The 21767-nt window shown below is 39.8% G+C and overlaps 1 protein-coding gene across 1 annotated transcript in view; it reads left to right on the top strand.

Annotated features, from left to right (window-relative positions):
* The window catches only part of SH3BGRL2 (SH3 domain binding glutamate rich protein like 2), a 60415-nt gene that overhangs the window by 24464 nt on the left and 14184 nt on the right, over nucleotides 1–21767 (top strand). Inside the window, exon 2 of the mRNA XM_015073996.3 lies at nucleotides 10972–11157. Coding sequence (XP_014929482.3) covers nucleotides 10972–11157 — 186 coding nt within the window. The remainder of the gene's footprint in view (nucleotides 1–10971; nucleotides 11158–21767) is intronic.

Genomic DNA, 21767 nt, shown 5'->3' with positions numbered 1-21767 from the left:
TGTTTCTCTGTCCCTCCCCCACTTGTGCTTGCTCGCTCTTGCTCTCTCCCTCTCAAAAGTAAACATTAAAAAAAATTTAAAAATTCTTTGAGTACATATCCCCATATGTGTGTATTTTAAATGCATGCTGTGTATATGCTCCTATGCCAATAAAAGATGTAAATCATAAAATGTCCACAAAATAGCAATAAATGTCATGGGCACAGTTCAAACAATATTATTAATTTTATTTTTTAATGATAAAAAATTATTTTTCTCCCATCAGAAACAGTTTTTCTTACTGAGAACAATGTGAGCTAACAATCAATACTACAATTTGCAGGTCTGCTGTAACAGTTGTCATTGTTGAAAAGGTAACTACCCAAAAATACATAGATGCAGATGGAGGACGAGCACCATTATACTTAAAGAACAGTGGTAATCATTTTTCTGATTCCATTCATCGGTCATGCAAAAGTTGTTAATTTTTTTTAAGTTTATTTATTTATTTTGAGAGAGAGAGAGAGAGAGCACAAACAGGGGAGGGGCAGAAAGAGAGAGGGAGAGAGGATCCCCAGCAGGCTCTGTGCTGATGCAGGGCTTGAACCCATGAACCATGAGATTGTGACCTGATCTGAAACTAAGAGTCAGATGTGTAACCGACAGAGCCACCCAGGTGCCCCAAGTTTTCTTCTTTAATTAAAAAAAAAATCCTTGGAACACACTTAAATTTCCAATGGTAGGATAATGTTCTAAACATTAAAGTACTTAATAGAATGTATGCACGCAATAAGATAACTATGGAGATTATAAAAACAAAATATTTGTAATAAAACTGAAACATCCTACCGCAAATGTGTATGTTATTATGGCAACTATATAAAGTATATTTCTTTTTTTTTTTTTAATGTTTAGTTTTGAGAGAGAAAGAGAGCATGAGTGGAGGAGGGGCAGAGAGAGAGGGAGACACAGAATCCGAAGCAGGCTCCAGGCTCTGAGCTGTCAGCACAGGGCCCCACGTGGGGCTCGAACTCATGAGCTGTGAGATCACGACCTGAGCCGAAGTTGGACGCTCAACCGACTGAGCCACCCAGGCGCCCCTATGAAGTATATTTCTAAATGTTGTGTCCTTGGAAGGTACTATAAGAAATAATTACTTCAGGATGATGGGATTATGGTGGGTTTTTTTTTAAATAAAAAAGTACTTACATTGCAAAGATGACTTACAAAAACAGGAAAAAGAAACTAATGCAAATTGGTTAAGAAAACAGCATGGAAAATGTTGACTGATTCAAAAGCAAATATGTTAAAGGTATTTATTCAAACTCAGTAATGTTTCTGTGTTTAATATAAACACACTGAGTGCCTGTTGAGTAGCATGGATTGTGCTAATGGTACATAGGTGAAAAAGCACAAGTTTTTCCATCATTAAAATTTTATTGCCTTAAAATACAACATATAATACTGGTTGTTTCAAAAATTGTCCTGTGTTGCATAATCCATCTCTTTCTGACACTCTGATTCCTTAAAACTCCTGTTTCAATCTCTTGCTAGACAGCCTCTCGCACTGCTATCTTTGGCTTGGTAACCTGGTATTTGCTTTCTAGTAAGATAAACTGCAATAGACACCAGACACACAGTACTTTATGTGTAACTTCCTGTTTAGTTAAACAGTGTTAGAATGTTGACGGTTAGCAGATGGCTTATTGGGGTTTATTCTACACCCTGCCCTACTTCCCAACAATGAAACCTTAGCGGTGAGTGTTCTCGTTAGGAATGTGTTCACCTGCAGGTAAGGGAGAACATGGCCAATGAGATCTCAAAAGAACGGAAGTTTTCTCTCTTTGTAATTCTGGAGGCTGATTTGTTCAGGGCTTGTGTTTCTAGCATTCTCTTGGCCTTTTCCTGATGCTTACTGGCTCATGGCGGAAAAGCTGCCAGCACGTCTCTAGCCCTCACACTGAGGTTCCAAGCAGAAAGGAGGTGGAAGGGCAGGGACAAAGGGCCTAACACCTGAATCCATATGCTTGAGCAGGAGAGCAAAGCCTTGACCAGAAGCTTTACCCAGCAGACTTTGGCTCACACCTCAGGGGCTAGATCTGGGTCACAGAGCTGCCCAGCTACAAGAGTGGCTGGGGGGCGCCTGGGTGGCTCAGTCGGTTGAGCGTCCAACTTCGGCTCAGGTCATGATCTTGCGGTCCATGAGTTCGAGCCCCGCGTCGGGCTCTGTGCTGACAGCTCAGAGCTTGGAGCCTGTTTCAGATTCTGTGTCTCCCTCTGGAACTTTGGCCTTCACAGAAAAGGGGTAACTGGTCCAGTGTCTGCCATAATACTTTCTGCCATTTGCATCCTCTTTATGACAGTAGAATGCCTAGTGAGTCCAACAGTGAACTGTTAAAGAATTTGCCATGAAATTATGTATCTTTGAGATACTCTGCTTAATTGCTAGAAGTAGCAAGGGTCTTCTTACAAGGGAAAGGTCATCAGTCTTTTCTCCCTCCGTAGTGGAAAGGGGTTGTCTTAGAGCCCTCCCTCTACTTCCCCTTAGTCCAGTCTCTCCATTGTAAGTTGTGTTGTTCTAGGAAAATTTTTACTTTTTGGTTTTCTTCCTCTGCCTTCGACTTTTTCCATGTGAGATACATAAAAGGGCCTAATGAGTCCTACATCTGCTGTAAGTCAGAAAAAAGAAAAATGTGTATTTGAAGTGTGAAAGTAAGTGAAATAAAGAACTGTTACATTGAATACCTAAAACCTTTGAAAGTACCCAGAAGTCATTTCATGTTTTTGGCAGAGGGCCCCATCTAGGGCCACGAAAGAAAAGCTCATGTGTTTGAATGAATGGAACAATTGAGCAAGTGCCTGCGATTGCTTAGCTCTTTTTGTATCTGATCCTCCCAATGAACCTATGCAAAAAGATACTGGGTCCATTTCACAGATTTGGCAACTAATGCTGAGAGAAGCTTTGTAATTTCTCCAAGGCTACCCAACAGATAGGGCCAGGATTAAAACCCAGACAGTCTAACTCAAAAATACACACTCCCCTCTCGCCCCCAGTTTTCCTTGCTGTCATCCGCCTGTACTTCAGTTGTCTTTAAACTTGATTTCCCACAATTAGTTGTCTTTAAACTTGATTTCCCACAATTGTGCACATTAAATCTCAATTAAAAAAACAACTATCTTATTCAAATTGATTATTTCTTGTTATTTGCTAGTGACTCTCAAGGTCCCAAGGTGCAGCAACAGCTGTGTATACCCCAGAATTCAAACATGACCAGGCATGCCTAGAAGCATATGGAAGGATTCTTCTGGAAGGGCTACTTAATTACATAAATTGTCAGCCGTCTGGGAAAGAACTAATCCGACAAGAAGAGAGAGTGAAGGAGTGCAAGTTTACTTAAAAGTGCCACAGAGTAGGGGTAAATCTAACTGAAGTACAATGTAATTTACTTAGCCTGGCCGCAGATCCAGTCGCTAGGGATTCCTGGAGCCAGGAGGTTGCCAGTGAAAGAGCTACAAACATCTTCACTAAGATTTTCACGGGTCACTGAGTGTTCATGCCAGGTCAGCCAATTCAGCAGCACCAGCCCAGACAGTTTATCACCCAGGCGCCTGTGGGGGTAGGTTACCAAGGCGTGGGTGCAGGCTTTGGGGTCCTCAGCAGGCCCAGGATTTGGAGTGGAAAGGGTAAAGGTTCATTGTCTTTGTTTGGGCTGCTGTAACAAAATTGATTGGGTAGCTTACAAGCAACATAAATTTATTTCTTACAGTTCTGAAGGCTGGAAGTCCCAAGTTCAGGTTGCCAGCACAGTTGGGTTCTGGTGAAAGCCCTCTTCTGGTTGCAGACTGCGGGATTCCTTGCTGTGTCCTCAATGGCAGAAAGTGGCAGGGATGTTCTCGGGTCTCTTTTATAAGGACACTAACCCTATTCATGAGGGTCCTGTCCTAGTAAACTAATCACCTTCCATAGCCCCCACCTTGTAATACTATCACCTTGGAGGTTAGGTTTCAACATATAAATTTTGAGGGGAACACATTCAGACCATTTATTGAAGCAGCTGGACCAAGATGGCTGTCTCGAAGCTTGCTTCAGAGCTGCTGGAGATACTGGGGGAAGTGGGTGGGGGTGATAGAATCCTATCGTGGCAGTTGGAAGCAGAGTCAGGGAAACACTGACCTATTTGCTTAGTTCGCAATTGCCGTCAATTTGCAAATATATCAGCAGTTTAATTAAAACATTTGGGCCAAACAAAACACTACATTATGCACTTGCAGTTTTTGAAATGAACTGACAACAGCATTTATTTAAACGTATAGTCACATAAACTTTCTTCTTCAGTATCATTGTCAATGTTAAAGGAAAGCTTTTTTCACATTCAGGGTCTACAGATTGTTCTGAATTATTTAGGCAATTTACAGTTACATGTAGCGTCCTAGAGACACTGCTTTTTAAAATCATACAGCTTTAGCATTAATTGAGAAATACTGGCATTTGATCTACGTTCCTTTTTGGCTAAACTTCAGTTACATTTGTTCCTAAGTTAAATTACCAACTCAGTTTGATCTCTTGAACATCACCTGGAAATCTTTGATGTCAGGGCTGGGGTGATAATTCTTTAATCATCCATTCAGTTAATATTTACTGAACGCCTCTTGCGTTGCCAGTCTCTTGCTTACAGAAGTGACATTGTGGGGAGAGAGATGAGCATAAAATCAAGTACACAGATAAGTAAATAAAATTGTAATAGATTTAGACAATAAAACTTCAGCTAAGGTGGTTGGAGAGGACTCTCCAAGGAGGTGATATGTAAGGTAAACGATGAGAGAACCAACATTGCTGAGTCAGGATGAAGCCTTCCTGTCACGCCAGCCCTTCCATGTGTGAAGTTCCTGTGTATTAACAACTGTTTGGTGAGTGTTTGCTATATGCTAGACACCATCCTAGGCCCTGGAGGTACAGCAATGAACAAAACAGCAGACAACATCCCTCACCCTATGGAATTTATATTCTATTAGGGCAGGTAGAGGAAGAAATACTGAAAAGAAAGAAAACACTGAAAACACCACTAGTATATCAGATACTAAGTGCTATGGTGAAAAATGAAGCCTTGAAGGGAAGTAGGGAGTTGGAGAGGGGGTGTGTGTATGGAGTGCCACTGGTAAAAATGTAAAATCTGGTTGTTGGGGAAGGCCTCACTAAGGAATTGAACTTTGAGCCGGAAATGGAGATCTGTGGTCTAGCCCAGGGTTGGCACACTTTGTAAAGGACAGACTTTTTCTTTAGGCTTTGGGAACCATGAGGCCTCTGTTGCAGCACTCAACCCTGTCATTGTCAGGGCCAAAGCAGCCACAGTTAGTATGGAAATGAGTGGGTGTGGCTATCTTCCGATACAGCTTTATCTATGGACACTGAAATTTGCATTTAATGTATTTTTTACATGTCATGTGATACTATTATTTTTATTTTCTTTTCAGCCACATTTAAAAGTATCCCATTTGGGGCCATGGTCCATACAAAACCTGTTGTGAGCTAGATTTAGCCCGTGGGCCATAGTTTGCCTTCCCATGATCTAGCCTAAGAGATTTTGAAGCACTTGTTCCCTTTAGTTGCTTTGGATGATGTGTAATGGTGTGTGTGTGTGTGTGTGTGAATAACATAATAAAATCTAACTCTAATGCTTTTGTAGATATCTTCCTGTTTTGGGTCCAACGACTTCTTTTCTTTTTTCTTTTTTTTTCCTGTGGTTGTTTTATGAAGAAAATAATGAAAATTCATGTTTATTCAGTGACAAATATTCATTTCACTTAAATTTATGTCTTACAGCATTTATTTCTAGGCTCTGCTAGGCAGTAATAGCTTTTATTTTCAATCCATCATACTATAGTATTTCTGAAGACATTTTAAGTAGCAGTTAAGAATTTCTTCAGGTAGCATTGTGTTTGAGTGCAGGCTATAGAAAAACTTTGATCGAGTGGCTTAAGCAATTAAATGTTTATTTGTCTAATACAGAAAGATTTAGAGTGGGCTGCACAAGACTGGTGTGGCAGCTATAAAATATCAAGGACCCAAGCTCCTGTCTTTCTGCTTGACCATCCTTAGCATATGGCGTTTGTTTTCACATTTGTACAATGGTTTCTGCACCTCCAGGCACTACTTCTGCATTTCTGCAAGACGAGAGAGGACAAATTGGGCTTTGTGGTTTTATTCATCAAGTAGAGCCTTCCCGAGAACATCTGCCTTCTGTCTCATTCTGTGTCATGACCCCTGGCTGCAGAGGAGTCTGGGTAAAACAAGTTTTTGTAGCAGAGCACATTGCTTTCCTAAACAATACCAGCCTTCTATTATTAAGAACGAAAGGGAGATTGGGGCGCCTGGGTGGCTCAGTTGGTTAAGCGCCTACTTCTGCTCAGGTCACGATCTCACAGTTTGTGGGTTCGAGCCCCGCGTTGGGCTCTGTGCTGACAGCTCAGGGCCTGGAGCCTGCTTCAGATTCTGTGTCTCCCTCTTTCCTTGCCCCTCCCACACTCGTGCTCTGTCTCTGTCTCTCAAAAAATAAATAAAAACGTTAAAAAAAAAAAAAAAGAAAGGGAAATTGGCTACTGGGTAAAAACCTAGCATTATCTTCCATGGCTTCTAAGTGTGTTAAAAAAAAAAAGAAAAAGAAAGAAACAACAACAAACACCCCCTGAGTTATAGGTACCTTGCACTCATAGCTAAATTGACATGGGTGAAGGCAGCTACTGTTGCCCCACAATTAACTTCTTTCCCATTTGCTCCTCAGATGGCTTTTGATATTGATTTAAGGTACATTTTGTTTCAGGATACTTGAAATGTGGGGAGGAAAAGCCCTTGGAGTCAAGGAAATGATGGTATATGTTATTGCTACTTGAACTCTGGGTTTATGCCAGCACATGCAGCATCCCTGGCAGCTTCCTGTTGCCACATGGGAAGCCTATTACCTGGGGTCCCACCCAGCAGTCCCATCTCTTCACCCAAGTCCCTGCCACCTGAGGTGGCCTGTCCCCCTGCCACGGACGCCTGGGCTCCCACAGTTCCAGGCCACGTTCGCCTCTGCAGATCTCAAAATAGCTCGTGGTATCTGTTCATGACTCTCCTTCCTTCCTCATGCTAATGCCACAGATATCCACTTGAAAACTTCCTTCCCTGGGTTAAATTTTGTCCTTTGTTTATTTGAGTGATTTGCTGTAGTATTGGTTAGTTTTCTGTGGCCTTAGCTTTTTTAAAAAAAAAAAAATGATTTTTCATCATCTGGCCTTTCTTAGAAGAAGTGTGAGTAAACATGAAGGCCCACGAGTAACAACGTGCTCTGAGTTGTGGGGCTTCCATCTCCTGTTGGAAAACCCAATTTATATAAAATACTACATCTCTATGGCTACATACTCCTGTTCCCTTCTATGTGAAGCTCTCTTTCTCTACATAATTTTCTTGTATTTAATCTTTTGGATACTAACATATTCACACTGTGCAAAAAAGTTTAGTTTACACACGTAGAGAGCTAAGACTTTTGCTCCCATTTTTCCTCCGTCACCCCCAGTCCCTACTTTCCTAGCTCCCAGACAACTATTTCTGTTGGTTTTTTATATAACCTTCCAGAGCTTATTTTAACGTTAAGTATAAATGTGTTCTTTTATTTTCTCTATTTTTAAAAAATGTTCCTAGTCTATGCACAGTTCTGTTCCTTGTGTTTTCACTTACTAATCTGTCTTGGAGATCTTTTCATAGCAGTGTTAAGAGTATGTACAGAACTCCTCCTTTTTTCTTTTTAAGTTGCATAGTATTAAAGTGATCTCTTTGAAGCCCAAACCTGGTGGTGCCTCCCCTGCTTTCCTCTTTTAAAACAGAGATACAATTATTTACATTTTACTCCATATGCTGCTGTCAATTCTCACCTTTGTTAGTAACTGTCCTTTGCTTCTTGAGCAGTGTTAGTGTGTAATGATGCATTTTTTTTTTTTTAACTTTAGAGAGAGAGTGCAGGAGCCCATGTATGAGTCAGGGAGGGGCAGAAAGAGAGAGAGAGAGAGAGACAGAGAGAGAGAGAGAATCCTAAGGAGGCTCCATGTGCAGTGCAGAGCCCGACATGGGGCTCAATCCCGTGACCCTGCGATCCTGCCCTCAGCTGAAATCAAGAGCACGACGACGCTCCACTGACTGAGCCGCACAGGAGCCCCTTGAATTTTTTTTTTTAACAGCAACCAATTTGTTTTCCGCCACCTCAATTTTTTGGAGATATAATTGACATATAATACTCTATAAGTATAAGGTATATAACATAATGATTCGATATTTGTATATATTGTGAAATGATTACCACAGTTAGTTTAATTAACACATCCGTCACCTCCCATTGTTTGGATTTTAACATTCTGTGATACATCTTTCAGATATTGGCTGTAAGGAGGGAGGGGTGTTGAGACATGGACACTTTCATACATTGCTAATGGGAACATATTGACAAGGACTTGTTGAAAAGCAGGTTAGCATGGGTCCACCAGGAGCCCGAAAAACGTCTCTGCCCTTTGATCTGAGTTTCATTCATAGGGTTTTGTCCTAAAATAGTATTGAGAGATACTGTCAAAGATTTTTAAGTAAAGATGTTCACTACATGATATTTCTGGTGCTGAAAGTTACAAATATGCTAAATACCAATAATTGAATAGTAGTTGACTGAAAACATCTACATGATAGGTTGCTAGGCAGATATAAAAATTCATGCTTTTGAAAAAAAACAATGTTCATTTTGACAGAGAGTGAGTGTGTATGTGAGCTGGGGAGGGGTAGAAAGAGGGAGAGAGAGTGTGCTCAGGGGCTCAATCCCAGGAACCGTGAGACATGACATGAGCTGAAATCAAGAGTTGGAGGCTTAACTGACTGAGCCACCTAAGTGCCCTTGAAAAATTTGTAATGACACGACAGTACACAGGGTACATTCTTGAATGAAAGGGGCAAGACCCAGCTCTTTTTATCGAGTGTGATCGTATGAAAGGAATGACCAGTGAGCAGTAGGGGATTATAGTTAAGCAATAAATGCTGTGTGTGTGTGTGTGTGTGTGTGTGTGTGTGTGTGTGTGTATGTGTATGTGTAGGGCTAGGGGGCTGGGATGTAGAGAAACTGTGTGTCTTTGATATAGCCTAGTATTAAGAGTATGTGAGTTTTAGGGTATTCACCTTTCGAGGTAGACGTGGAGGTGGGGTGGATATTATGTGTACATACATCATATGGAAAACTAAGGTTTGACTGTGTCAGGTTCACTTTTGATCACTCATGAACATTTGAAATATGTTGGATATGTAAAGCTCTACCTATGGACATTAAATCCAAACCCGTTCCTCTAATTAATTTTTGACCCTTTCCTCTAATTAAATGTTGACAGTTTGCTTGTTTTACAATTTCTAGACTTTTAAAAATGCAAATACATTTGCTCTTATAATCAAAGGAGGTGGATCATGAAGGACATTGTGCTATGCTAAGAAATGTATGTATTCTTCCAAGGGCAATGGGGACTCATTAAAGAAGGATTTTAAATAGGAGAATGACATGATTATCTTGACAAGAATACATACTAAGACCTCCATCAAAATAGGTGACCAGTTTTGACCTCAGCATCAACCTTGTTTATCTGCCTTGTAGGGTTGTAAGGGGAAACTAAGTAGTATGGATAATACTTTTTCTGCAAGCCAAAGTTTCGAAATAACATAACTACATTTCTGAAAATTGTGTATCAGGGGAAAAAAGTTAACTTTTTCAGAAATGAGAAATAGCTTGGTTCAAGAAACAAGATAATGTATCCATTTTGATTTATAACCATATACTAGGTCTCTTGTTTTCTCATATCGTCGAGGGTAAAGATACTGTATTTTGCTAGCCATTTCTGTCCATGCTAACTGTACAATCTTGTTACTCATTCATAGACTTCAACCCAGTGATCAGAATCTCTTTGCTCATGACCTACAACAAATTTCCATCTCAGAAGCACATGTCATTGAGGCTTTTGAGAGGAAGTTGGAGGAAATTGGTGGAGGCAATCAGTATGTGAAAGTTTGTTCTTCAAGCATTTCATTTTCTAGATGAGAGGTCTTTCTGGCGGCTTGCCCTCTCAAAATGATTCTTTTCTTTGGCCCTTATAAAATTTACTTCACCACTTAGGTTGTGTTAAGTCTCTGTGTACATTTCCTAGAATCATTTAGAAAAAGCAGGCGTGTGGTCTCCTGTTTTACATGCTGTGTTTAAGATATTGAATATTGTTGCCCCATCTGAATTATTTAATATGTACCCTGAAATAAAACCGGTAAGATTTTGAAAACCTACAGATGTGTTTGCAGCTCTTCAGGAGCACACCTGACCCCTAGTGACTGAAGAAGGAAACATGAAGGTGAGAGGAACAAAGAGAGTTAAGGAATACAGAGTTCAAAGTCAGCTGATGCTTGTTGTTTACTCTCACCTTAGAAGTGGAGAACATTTTTCTCTTTTGAATTGATGAAAGGATGCTTTCATGACAGTGGCTACCGCTGTGGAATACCTGAAAGAGACTGCTGAGGGGAATAGAAATGTTGCTGCTCCCGGGAATCAGTGAAATGTCGACATCTCATATGGGCTCTCCCTGGTTTTCAAATGGTTTCTGCAGAGGGAGTTTTCATGACTGTAAAATGTCAGCTTCTGTAACTAGGAGGGGCAGTGGTTGTGTCCCTCTGAGAACGAAGTCCCTCACCTCATGCATAATCTGATCCTTCCAGGTGATCAGGGCTGTGCCCCAGTGTTCTGGGGAGTCTAGGTGAAGAAATCATCGTGTCAGGACTTGTCTAGACTTCTGCTGGATACCCAGTGAGTGGACGGTGCCTGGTGCCTGTGAAAATTGCCTCTTGGTTTTGCATTGGTGACCTCTGACCATGAGAAATCAAGTCTAGTTCAATTTGGAAATATCTGCATATTGTTTCAGATAAGCATTTCTCATTTGTCTGTCTTCTCTCTTTAGATAAAGAAGAAACAGCAGGATGTGGTTAGATTTCTGGAAGCCAACAAGATAGAATTTGAGGAGGTGGATATCACAATGTCAGAAGAACAAAGACAATGGATGTACAAAAACATCCCCCCAGAAAAGAAGCCTGCTCAGGGCAATCCTCTGCCACCTCAGATATTTAATGGTGACCGATACTGTGGAGTAAGTAGCTGGATTGTTACCACACTATTTCTTTGCTTGATTGAAAACACAGTTAACCAGAGTGAAGTTGGGTTTTCTCAGTGAGGACTGTGCTTTCTTCACCCTGGGCCATTCAGGCCCACAGTCTAATAGAAGGGTATATGAGTCCAAGGTTGCAGACTGTGTGTGAATGTGAATACATACATGTCTTAGTGTTCCTGTCTGTTTGGGGAAAGTGGTAAAGTGGTGAGAAGGGAAGGGGTGTGTGTGTGTGTGTGTTTATTGTGCTCTAAATTTTAAAGCATGTAGATTTTTTAGGTTTATTTTTGAAAGAGAGAGACAGAGTGGCAGGGAAGGGGCAAAGAGAGAGGGAGAGAGAGGATCCCAAGCAGGCTTTGCACTGTCAATGCAGAGCCATATGCAGGGCTCGAACTCATGAACCGTGAGATCATGACTTGAGCCAAAATCAAGAGTCGCATGCTTAACTGACTGAGCCACCCAGGTGCCCCTCGAAGCATATTTCTTGATTAATACATTTTGGGAGCAGAGTGGACGGGATAATTATCCTTGAATCTTTATCCCTGTATGGTATAAAAAACTGTTAATAACTGATTATAAACCAGAGTTTCTTTTTTTTTATGATAATGAGCCAGATGGATCATTATGAACATCAAAAATACATTATTAGGTGCCTTTTTCCTGTATGTAGCATATGAGAAGATGAAGTCACTTTTGTCTGATTATCTCTTTTCCTTCTCACTGGGTTAAGAAAAAAAGTTGAGAAATTTCTTTCTAATGAGTAGTTAAGGTTTGCCTTTTGTTATACTCTCAGTATATACGTAAGTATTTACTTTGGGACCTGTACTCCAGTTCTTTAAGGATGGCCTGGAGAAGGGGAAGGGCCAACAGTGCTGAGGTGCTTACGGTGAAATAAATAGCTGGGTTGTAGAAGAGTGGAGAAAAGGGACAATCGTGCTTATCATACCTTGAGGTGAAACCATTCCCATGTACAGAAGAGAGAAGGAGATAAAGATTGTGCACAGAGTTCCTACATTCATGTCAGAGGAGAATCCCAAACATGGCACTAGACTTAGATTTGAGTTCTAGTGCTTTATGTTGGCTTTGACACCTTTGAAAAGTCATTTTTCTCTTAAAGAATCAATTTTCTCATCTTTTTTTTTTTTTTTTTGAAATTTTAATTTGAGAGAGAGACTGAGTAGGTGAGGGGGCAGAGAAAGAGGGAGAGAGAGAATCCATACTGTCAGCGCAGAGGCTGACGTGGGGCTCGATCCCACGAACCATGAGATCATGACCTGAGCCAAAATTAAGAGTTGGATGCTCAACTGACTGAGCCACCCAGGAGTCCCTCAGTTTTCTCATCTTGAAGCAAAGGATGATAATATCTATTTTACTTCACATGATATTTGTGGCTATAAAATACTTTTTAAGTACATTATATAAGAATAAAGATTACTATTTTTATGGAATTTTTTAGTATTGTGATCTCATATTTTATTAGGGGAAGTATGTGGTAACTGAGGGTGTATCCCATTCATGATTACAAGGCCTAGAAAATGTACTCTTGTACCTGCAAACCAAAATGAGGCATAGTTGAGAATGTGTGTGAACTGTACAGTTCAGAACAACGCAGAACTGTGAGTCAAATAGGGCTAGAAGGCTTAAAACAAAAATCTCACAGCTTTATTTTCCTCAGCCTTCACAGATGTGAGAATTCCTTTATTGTGGTCTTGTAGGTGAGTGGTAATTTGGCTCATTACAGAATTTTAGGTTGGAAAGAATTTTGGTGGTTTTGCATCATTATCATCTGGTTTCTGGTGCTGCAGTTGAGAAGTCTGGTGACATTTTTCTTGATTTGTATGTTTTTGCCAGTTTCTTCTATGCAGATTTTTAATCTCTTATCATATGGGTATCCTAAAATTTTATTATCTATTTTTCATTCACAGCGCTGAGTGCTCAGTAGGTCCTTCTCCAAGAACTACATGATTATTAAATGTTTTTGTAGCATTTTTTTTTGAAAAAATTTCCCCTGCTTTTTCTCCTTGTTCTCTTTATCTGGAATACACATTAATTTAAATAGTGGACTTCTTACAGTGAATTTCTAATATATATATATTTTTTATTGTCCTCTTTGTTTCTACTTCTGGGAGATTTCTTTAGCTTACCTCTGAATGTTTTCATTGAATTTTTATGTCATCTTTTTTTTTCCCTTCCTTACATTCTGGTTTTCTCTTTTTAATAATGCACCTTTATGAGATGAATACCAGATCTTAGCTCAGTGAGATATTAAATATGATTTCTTTGCGGTCTTCTCTTACCAGTACTGTCCCTGTCCTACTAATTCCCTTGTTTTCACTTTATTTTGGTCTTTTCTCTCAAGTGTGGTAGGCTTTCCTCAGATCTCTGGTGATCTTGGTCTTTTGTTTAAGAGGTGAGGCACTAGAAAGCTAGTTAGAAGCTGCAGGTGTCCTTATATACCCATGTGGGCTTGTTTCTCCCTTCCCCCACTTCCCTGTAGGGATGACTGGGTAGCCTGTTAGCATTCTCATTGCAGATACTGATAATAAAATCTGTTGGTCTTTTCTCAGATGATAGATTAGCTTTTCCAGAGAATGGCCCTTCAGTCTCTTGCTTTGGGGATATCAGCCTGGCTACTGGAGTTCTTGACCTGTAGGTGAGACACTGGAGGCTCTCCCTCTCTGCCATGCACAGTTTCTCTTCATATCCCTGTTGAAACCCCACTGTCTTCCATTCTGGTGTTTCTAAGTTTGTTGCTTCCAGAAGCCATGTTTATTAAGGGTGTACCTTCTAGCTCCTTTGGGGGAGAGTGAGGCACCCTGGGATCTAACTGCTGCTTATGTAGACTTTCAAACCATCTCCCTGTTTTCTTATCTTTGCCCACTCACCCCACCCTCACAGTAGCTGATGCCTCCAGCTCCTGATGTCTTTGGGGCCCTGCAGCTTGTGTCTTGTTGATGCTGCTTTGCAAACACTGAGGTTTGACCCATCTTCTGCTCTCTGATGCCCCTCACTGTCTCTCTCCCCACTTCCTGTGTATGTTGTGGTTCAGAGCTATAAGATGTCTCCTGTTTTATTTTTTAAAAATTGTGTTTCTGGTTTTTAAAAAAACTCTTGTTGATTTTTCAAGATAAAGGAAGAGACATCTTTGCTCTATCATTGTGAAAGTAGAAGTCTTGAGAGCCCTTTGGATAGAGGAATGTATGAATGAAGAAAAGACTGTAGTGTGAAGTAAAGTTAATTGCTTAACCTTGCTTTCACTTCTCTACGACTTTCTAAATCTCTGTGTATCTTTGCTCTACAGAGTCTATGGAAATTTTTTCAGATAGACTGTCTGGGAGCCGACTAGGGGCTTACACATTGATTAAACTGTGCTGGATAAATGGCATCTTCTCTGCTTGAGCAATGTTAGTCCTATGGTGACAGTGACAGCAACACCAGTCCACGCTCTGTCTTTATAGTCTGTTCTAGCAGGAGTTTTGAAGACAGTGTCTGCTCTTATCACGGTCAAGTAAATTCGACTTTGACAAAAGCAAAAGCATTAGAGAGCAACTAACCATGGTCACATTCATCCTACCCGCCCCTGTGCACCTTGCTTTACCCAGTGATAGTTTATGAGTGGTCTGATCTGGTTGGATAACTCGTGGAAACCTGCCGCATTGCAAGTGACAGGATCCAGTGAGCATGAAGATTCTCCTATTTCCTGGAATTGGCTGGAAACTTACTACTTTGTAGTATTTTAAACTGGGTGAGCTAGGCATGTGAGACATAAACATTTGCTAAGCTACTTGGTAATCAGTGTAGGTAATTTCCTTTTCTCTGCCCTTTAGTATTTGAATATCCGTCTGTTGTAAGAATTCCCCACTGAATGGAAGCTCGTGGGCATGCCCAGTCAGTTCTTCCCACCCCAGAATTTGAACATTGAGGGTATGATGTAGAAACACAGGATCAGTTGGACAGGGGTCTTGGGGTCAGGGATAGCCATGGCTAGTGTGCTAATGGGGCCGACCCTGGGGTGTGGCCTGGGTGTGTTCTTGGCTACCCAGACATAGAAATTCTTCTTATAAACTGGTTCTCCAGCTTTAATGTGGGTTTAGAACTTCCCACTGTACTGCCATAAATTCTTTTCCTGTTAAGTTGCTAATGTCCATTTCGGTTGTTTGTGGTCAGGAATCCAAATTGCACAGACTGGTTGTTCTTGCTATTTTCTGGGAGTAGCCGTACCATGAGCAAGAGTCTTCTCTGGAAATGGGTAATCTAAAGGTAAACATCCTAGCACCTAGACTTTTCTGATGGGCTTTAGTGTCTGATTTGGATTTTGGAAAGCTCAGGTCCTCATGTCTAGGGTTTAAACTTTGTTCTCTCTCTGTGGAACTTGCCTGTGTGGAGTGCACCAGAAATGAAATACACACATCTGCACGGAAGGAAAATGTTTACTACCCGTTCATTTCTTTTCTTCCTTCCTATTCAGGAAAAAAAAAAAGTTTTGGATTTTTAAAATATATTTTTATTTTATTTTTTATTAATAACGTTTATTGTGGAAAAACATATATTGTAATACTTAGTGTCTTACTTTTAAGTGTCCAGTTTAGTAGTGTTAAATATATTCATTGTTGTAAAACAGATATCCAGAACTTTTTCATCTTGCAGAACTGAAACTCTATACCCATTAAATAATTCCTGTTTGTCCCCTCCCCCCCAGACCTTGATAACAATCATTCTGCTTTCTATCTGTGAATTTGACTACATTAGACACCTCACAGAAGTGAAATCATACAGGGGTGCCAGGATGGCTCAGTGGGTTAAGCATCCGACTTTGGCTCAGGTCATGATCTCGAGATTCATGACCTCAAGCCCCGCGTTGGGCTCTGTGCTGACAGCTCAGAGACTGGAGCCTGCTTTGGATTCTGTGTCTCCCTCTCTCTCTGACCATCCTCCACTCATGCTTTGTCTCTTTCTCAAAAATAAACGTTAAAAAAAAATTTTTTTTATAATAAAAAAGAAGTGAAATCATGCAATGTTTGTCCTTTTGTGACTAGTCACTTCACTTAGCATAATGTCTTCAAAGTTCATCCATGTTGTATGTCTTAGCCCATTAAGGCTGCTCTAACAAAAATTGGGTTATACATACAGATTGGGTATCTTGCAAATAAGAAATGTATTTCTCATGGTTCTGGAAGCTGCAAGTCTAAGATCAGGGTGACAGAAGGGTTGGGTTCTGGCAAAGACACTCTTCTGGATTGTAGACTGCCAACTTCCTGCCAACTTCCTTCCATGGTGAAAGGGGACAAGGGAGCTCTTTTATAGGGCATTACTCCTATCCTTGAAGGCTCCACCCGCATGACCTGATCACCTCCTAAAGGCCTTTGGGCATGAAGATTTCAACATGTGAATTTTGGGGGAAGATACAAACATTTCTCCTATAGCATTGAAGCATGTGAGAAGATTTCAATTCTTTTTAAGTCTTCCATTGTGTGTATATTCCATATTTTTTTGTCCATTCATTTGTTGATGAATTGGGTTGCTTCTGTCTCCTGGCTATTGTGAACAGTACTGCTTTGAACATAGGTTTGGAAATAACTCCTTGACATTCTGCTTTCAGGTGTGTGTGTGTGTGTGTGTGTGTGTGTGTGTGTGTGTGTGTGTGTATAAAATGCAACAATCCCAATGTATATGTGTGTAGATATACACAATCTATATCCCAATATATATGTGTGTACACATACACAATATATACGTGTATATATATGCATCATATGGTAGTTCTACTTTTAATTTTTTGAAGAACCATCATACTGTTTTCCATAGTGGTTGTGCCATTTTACAGTCCCGTCAGCAGTGCACAAGGATTCTGACTTCTCTATATCCCCAACAATACTTGTTATTTTGTTTGTTTCGTCATGTTTTAGGTGTGAGGTGATACCTCATTGTGATTTTGGTTTGCATTTCTCTGATGATTAGTGATGTTGAGCATTTCATACACTTATTGCCCACTTGTATATCATTTTTGAAGAAATATCTATTCAGGTTCTTTGCCCATTTTTTAATTAGGCTATTTGATTTTTTGTTGTTGAGGGTTTTTTTTTTTAAACGTTTATTTATTTTGAGAGAGCATGTGAAAATGCATATGCACTCACAGTGGAGGGGCAGAGAGAAGAGACAGAATACCAAGCAGTCTCCATGTTGCAGCACGAAATGTGACATCCTGACCTGCGCCGAAATCCAGAGTTGGATGCTTAACTGATTGAGCCACCCAGGCACCCCAATGGAAGAATATTTTTATAGAAAAATAACCATTTTGATCATTTTCCATGGGGCAACTTGCAAGATTGTTTATATTTTAAAACTATTGAATTACTCTTTTGGTACTTTTAGATGATACTTGTAAGATGTTAAATTTGTACCTAAGCATTGGGTCTACTGCTAATCAAATAACGTTTACATTAAAGCTGTTGACTAGTTTGGTTAAGTAATGATTTGCGGGCCAACTCTGACTGCCTTTCCTCATATTACCTGGGTTAATTGGAGCCTGAAAGTAGACTAGAGATGGGTTAGATTACTCTTAAGGAGTTTCAGAAAGTCTAAATGACCAGCAGTGGTTCCTTGTGGCATCTTTTTCTTTCCCGTGAAAGGAGACAAGGAGATGTGTTAGTGGCTTCTTACCATTGGTGGAAGCTTAAAAGAACCACAGAGCACCTAAATGTATGTAGTTGTATTGTTTCCAAATGCAATGTTATGTAAGACTTCTGAGAAGATTGGCTTGGGATAATATATTTTAAGTGTGTTTGGACATCTTTTTGAAGCATGCAGAACCAAGTCCCTTAATTGTCAGTTTTCAAATCCCTGATTCATACATATGATTATATATTTTTAAATAATATATTTGAATTTGAATATATTGAATTTGAACACACACATATATGTCTATATCTGAATATATTGAATTTGAACACATGCACACACACACACACACACACACACACACACATCTCCACACATAAATATAAGAAATGACTTTCAGCAAAAGTCTCCTAAGAAGTTGTTGGAAAGAGATATTTAAAGAGATTTTCATATTGAGTTGGTTATCCAACGTTATTGTTGTTTTTTCTTTTTTTCTTAGCACTAAAATGAGTATGGAAGTAGAGAAAATTGGGAAAATGAGAATAAGGAAGGGGGGACAATGAATACTGCCTTTTGAATACAACTGCAAACATTTGGTCAATGCAACTTCTCTTTTCTTACAAATTGATTAAAATTTTTAAAATCCTATTTTTGATCATACTATATATACCATTTTGTGCCCTGCTTTGTTCTCTAAAAAAAATAGTTTCCCTGTCATTGTAAGCATATATTTAGAGGTTACATATTATTCTCTGGGTTGGATAATTATAATTAACTTAATCATTCCCTCACTGTGGACTATTTAGTTGTTTCCAGTCACTTGAAATAATTGTTTGCAACTGGCAAGCTGTTCTGAAGAATGTTATTTTATAAAGTACATTCTCATTTAAGCTATTCTACTCTTTTTCCTTTCCTTATAGTCACTTTTCTCTCTTCCCTTAGAGTCATCAGTCAAACAGCAAAAATATTTGGGGGTATACTATTATCAAGATGTGAAGGGTTATTGTTGAACCCAGAAGCTGGGTTCAAAGTAAAGAAAAAGTCACTTGGTGAAATGAAAACTAGTAAAAGTCAAAACGAGATGATTATTATATGTATTGATAGTAAAACCAAAGTTAAGTTTCTTAGGGGTGCCCAAGGTTCTAGAATAAAGATTGCCTATCTGCCCAGAGCAGCATTTGGCTTGAAGATTTTGAGTACTTTGCCAAAGCATATTTTTTAAAGAATGTTTATTTATTTTGAGAGAGAGAGAGAGAGTGTGTGTGAGCGAGCATGAGCAGGGGAGGTGCAGAGAGAGAGAGGGAGAGAGAGAATCCCAAGCAGGCTCTACACTGTCAGTGGCTCGAACTCACAAACTATGAGATTGACCTGAGCAGAAATCAAGAGTCAGATGTTTAACCTACTGAGCCACCCGGGCACTTCCCAAAAGCATATTTTTTAATAGCAGAAGAAACACTGATATATTATGGGGCAGGATGCTGGGTTTCCATGAATTTTAAGATGGAACAAGACTTCAAAGAATTTCGCTTTCATAGAAGCTGCCTCAAAATATATTCTCCAATATTCTAGATCAGGGATTGGCCCCCTGGTAAATACGTTAGGCTTTTCAGGCCACCAGTTCTATGCCGCATCTTCTTTTTTGGTTTGGTGGTCTTTGTTTTATTTTCTAACCATTTAAAAATGTCAAACCACACTCAGCACAGAAGCCCCTCCATAGTTTACCCCTGTTCTAGATGGTCCCTTCATAGTTCCTCCACCTCCTGGGGTTCTTTAGTGGTCACATTTGAGAAACACAGGATTAGCTGTTTTCCAAATCTCCCCTGTGAAAATCAAGTATATTATCTGGCAGGATGGATATATGGAGTGGAACATAGTGAGAATTTTGGCCTATGTGGAAGCCTGACTGGCAGTGACTTGTGTTACTAGAACTCTGCTTGGAGTTAATAAGGAAAAGGAAAAAAAAAAAAGAAGCTAAAGTTTAAAATTTTCATTGTTATTCACAGGAGATTGTGCTCTGTTTCTAAAATATGGGTGTTTTGGGGTGCCTGGGTGGCTCAGTCAGTTAAACGTCCAACTTTGGCTCAGCTCATGATCTTGCAGTTTGTGAGTTCAAGCCCCCATTGGGCTGTCTGCTGTTAGCACAGAGCCTGCTTCACATCCTCTGTCTCTCTCTCTCTCTGTCTCTTCCCCGTACTCTCTGTCTCTTTCTCTCTCAAAAATAAACATTTAAAATGTGAATGCTATTTATGTAGGCTTAATGACTACATCATCTACATGTTAATTAAGGGAAGGCCCTGAAAGTTACCCCAAACTCACTTTTCTTTGCCTCAATACCCACTTGGTTACTAAATCCTGTGACTTTTATTTCCTATCTAATTCTGCCCTATTTCTCTCTCAGAACTCAATTCAAATGGGCCTTCTTATTGAGCTTTCTCTAATTAACTAGGGCTCTGGTTATCACTGCTCCTCCCCCAGGTCCAGCAAACCTGTGCCTCATTCCTATTATGACCTTTATGTCATAAATTTTTTTTTCATGTCTTTCCCCTCAGCCAGTCTCCAAGCTTCCTTGTGCTCACCTCAGCAGGCATGTCTATCTTAGTATCTGCATAGTGTTAGGAACCCAGAACATACTTACCAGAATTAGTCATGTGAATGGGTGAATGGCTGCACAGATGTTTTCAGCGGAGCAGGTAGCTAACCTGTTCTGTTCAGCCCCGCCTTGTCAGTTCTGAGCATTTGCATTTCCATTTTATTAATAAAAGTCAAAGGCAAATGTCTCAAAGGGAATCTTATTGAACCTTTTTCTAAATTTTACAATGAAATCTATTTGGAAAATCACCTCAATTAGAAACTCACCTATTTCACAGGTAGAATTTTCTTAGGAACTTAATCTGAGGGGTGCCTGGGTGGCTCAGTCAGTTAAGTGTAAGGTCATGATCTCACAGTTCGTGAGTTTGAGCCCCATGTGGGGCTCTGTGCTGTCAGTGCAGAGCCTGCTTCTGATCCTCTGTTCCCCTCTTTCTCTGCCCCTCCCCTGCTATTTCTCTCTCTCTCTCAAAAATAAACAGTAAAAAAAAAAAAAAAAAATTAATCTGAATTTGAAGATCTCTATTCAAAGCCTTCTTTCTAAAAGGTAACTTATCTAATCAAGGAGAATCTTCAAATGTTTTACTGTAAATAATCTTATATGACATCCTCACAGATACTAGGAAAGGAAGAAGGTTGGGTGGTGGGGAAAGGGGTGATATAAATTCCTCTTTATCACTTGCTGATCAGCTGTATGCCCAGAAGCATAACAATTTAATTAGATATTCTTTGCGGTTTTATCTCTTTTGTATAGCTGTAGTTTTTATTCTTCTGTCTATAAATGTTTAATCTCCCATTTTCACCTCACTGAGATGTTTGCCGCAGTATTCTACAGTGATGAATCCCTGGGACACGTCTTTCATGAAAATGATGGCTTGTGCTGTGAATACTGAAGACCTTCATCCAGACAGGTTGAGGCTGCCCCAGTTGCATGTTTAATAGGAGATCTTAAATAGTGTCCACATGGGCGGTTTTCTCTCTGTTAAAATGTTTCTCTTTCTGAGTGTATGCAGTTAGACTTAATGAAAAGAAAACAAAACTATTAAGACACCAAGGGCATGTTAATACTCTCAGTGTTACAACAGTAAAGAGGGTCAAAAGTGCAAAGACACTTTTCCTCTGCCCTTTCTTTATATGCGCCCTCCCCTGATTCCCATGAGATATAGCCTCTCTTGTGAGGTTCTTCTTTGTAGTTCTCTGAGTTACCACCACTCTGTGTGAATACACATTGTACCTATATTCCTTGATGTAAAAATTAGACTGCATTTGTTTCCTTGAAAGATGAAGAGAAATTTGCATTCTTACAGCTTCTTCATTTCTCCCCCATGCAAAGATTATAGCAGCCACATTCTCCTCTGTGACCTAATAACTATTATAAAATATATAAA

The sequence above is a fragment of the Acinonyx jubatus genome, chromosome B2 (genome assembly GCF_027475565.1).
Source record: "Acinonyx jubatus isolate Ajub_Pintada_27869175 chromosome B2, VMU_Ajub_asm_v1.0, whole genome shotgun sequence".
In the NCBI taxonomy this organism is placed as follows: Eukaryota; Metazoa; Chordata; class Mammalia; order Carnivora; family Felidae; genus Acinonyx; species Acinonyx jubatus.
Note: the sequence above shows the minus strand (reverse complement) of the source record. Positions and strands in the feature narration are given on the sequence as shown.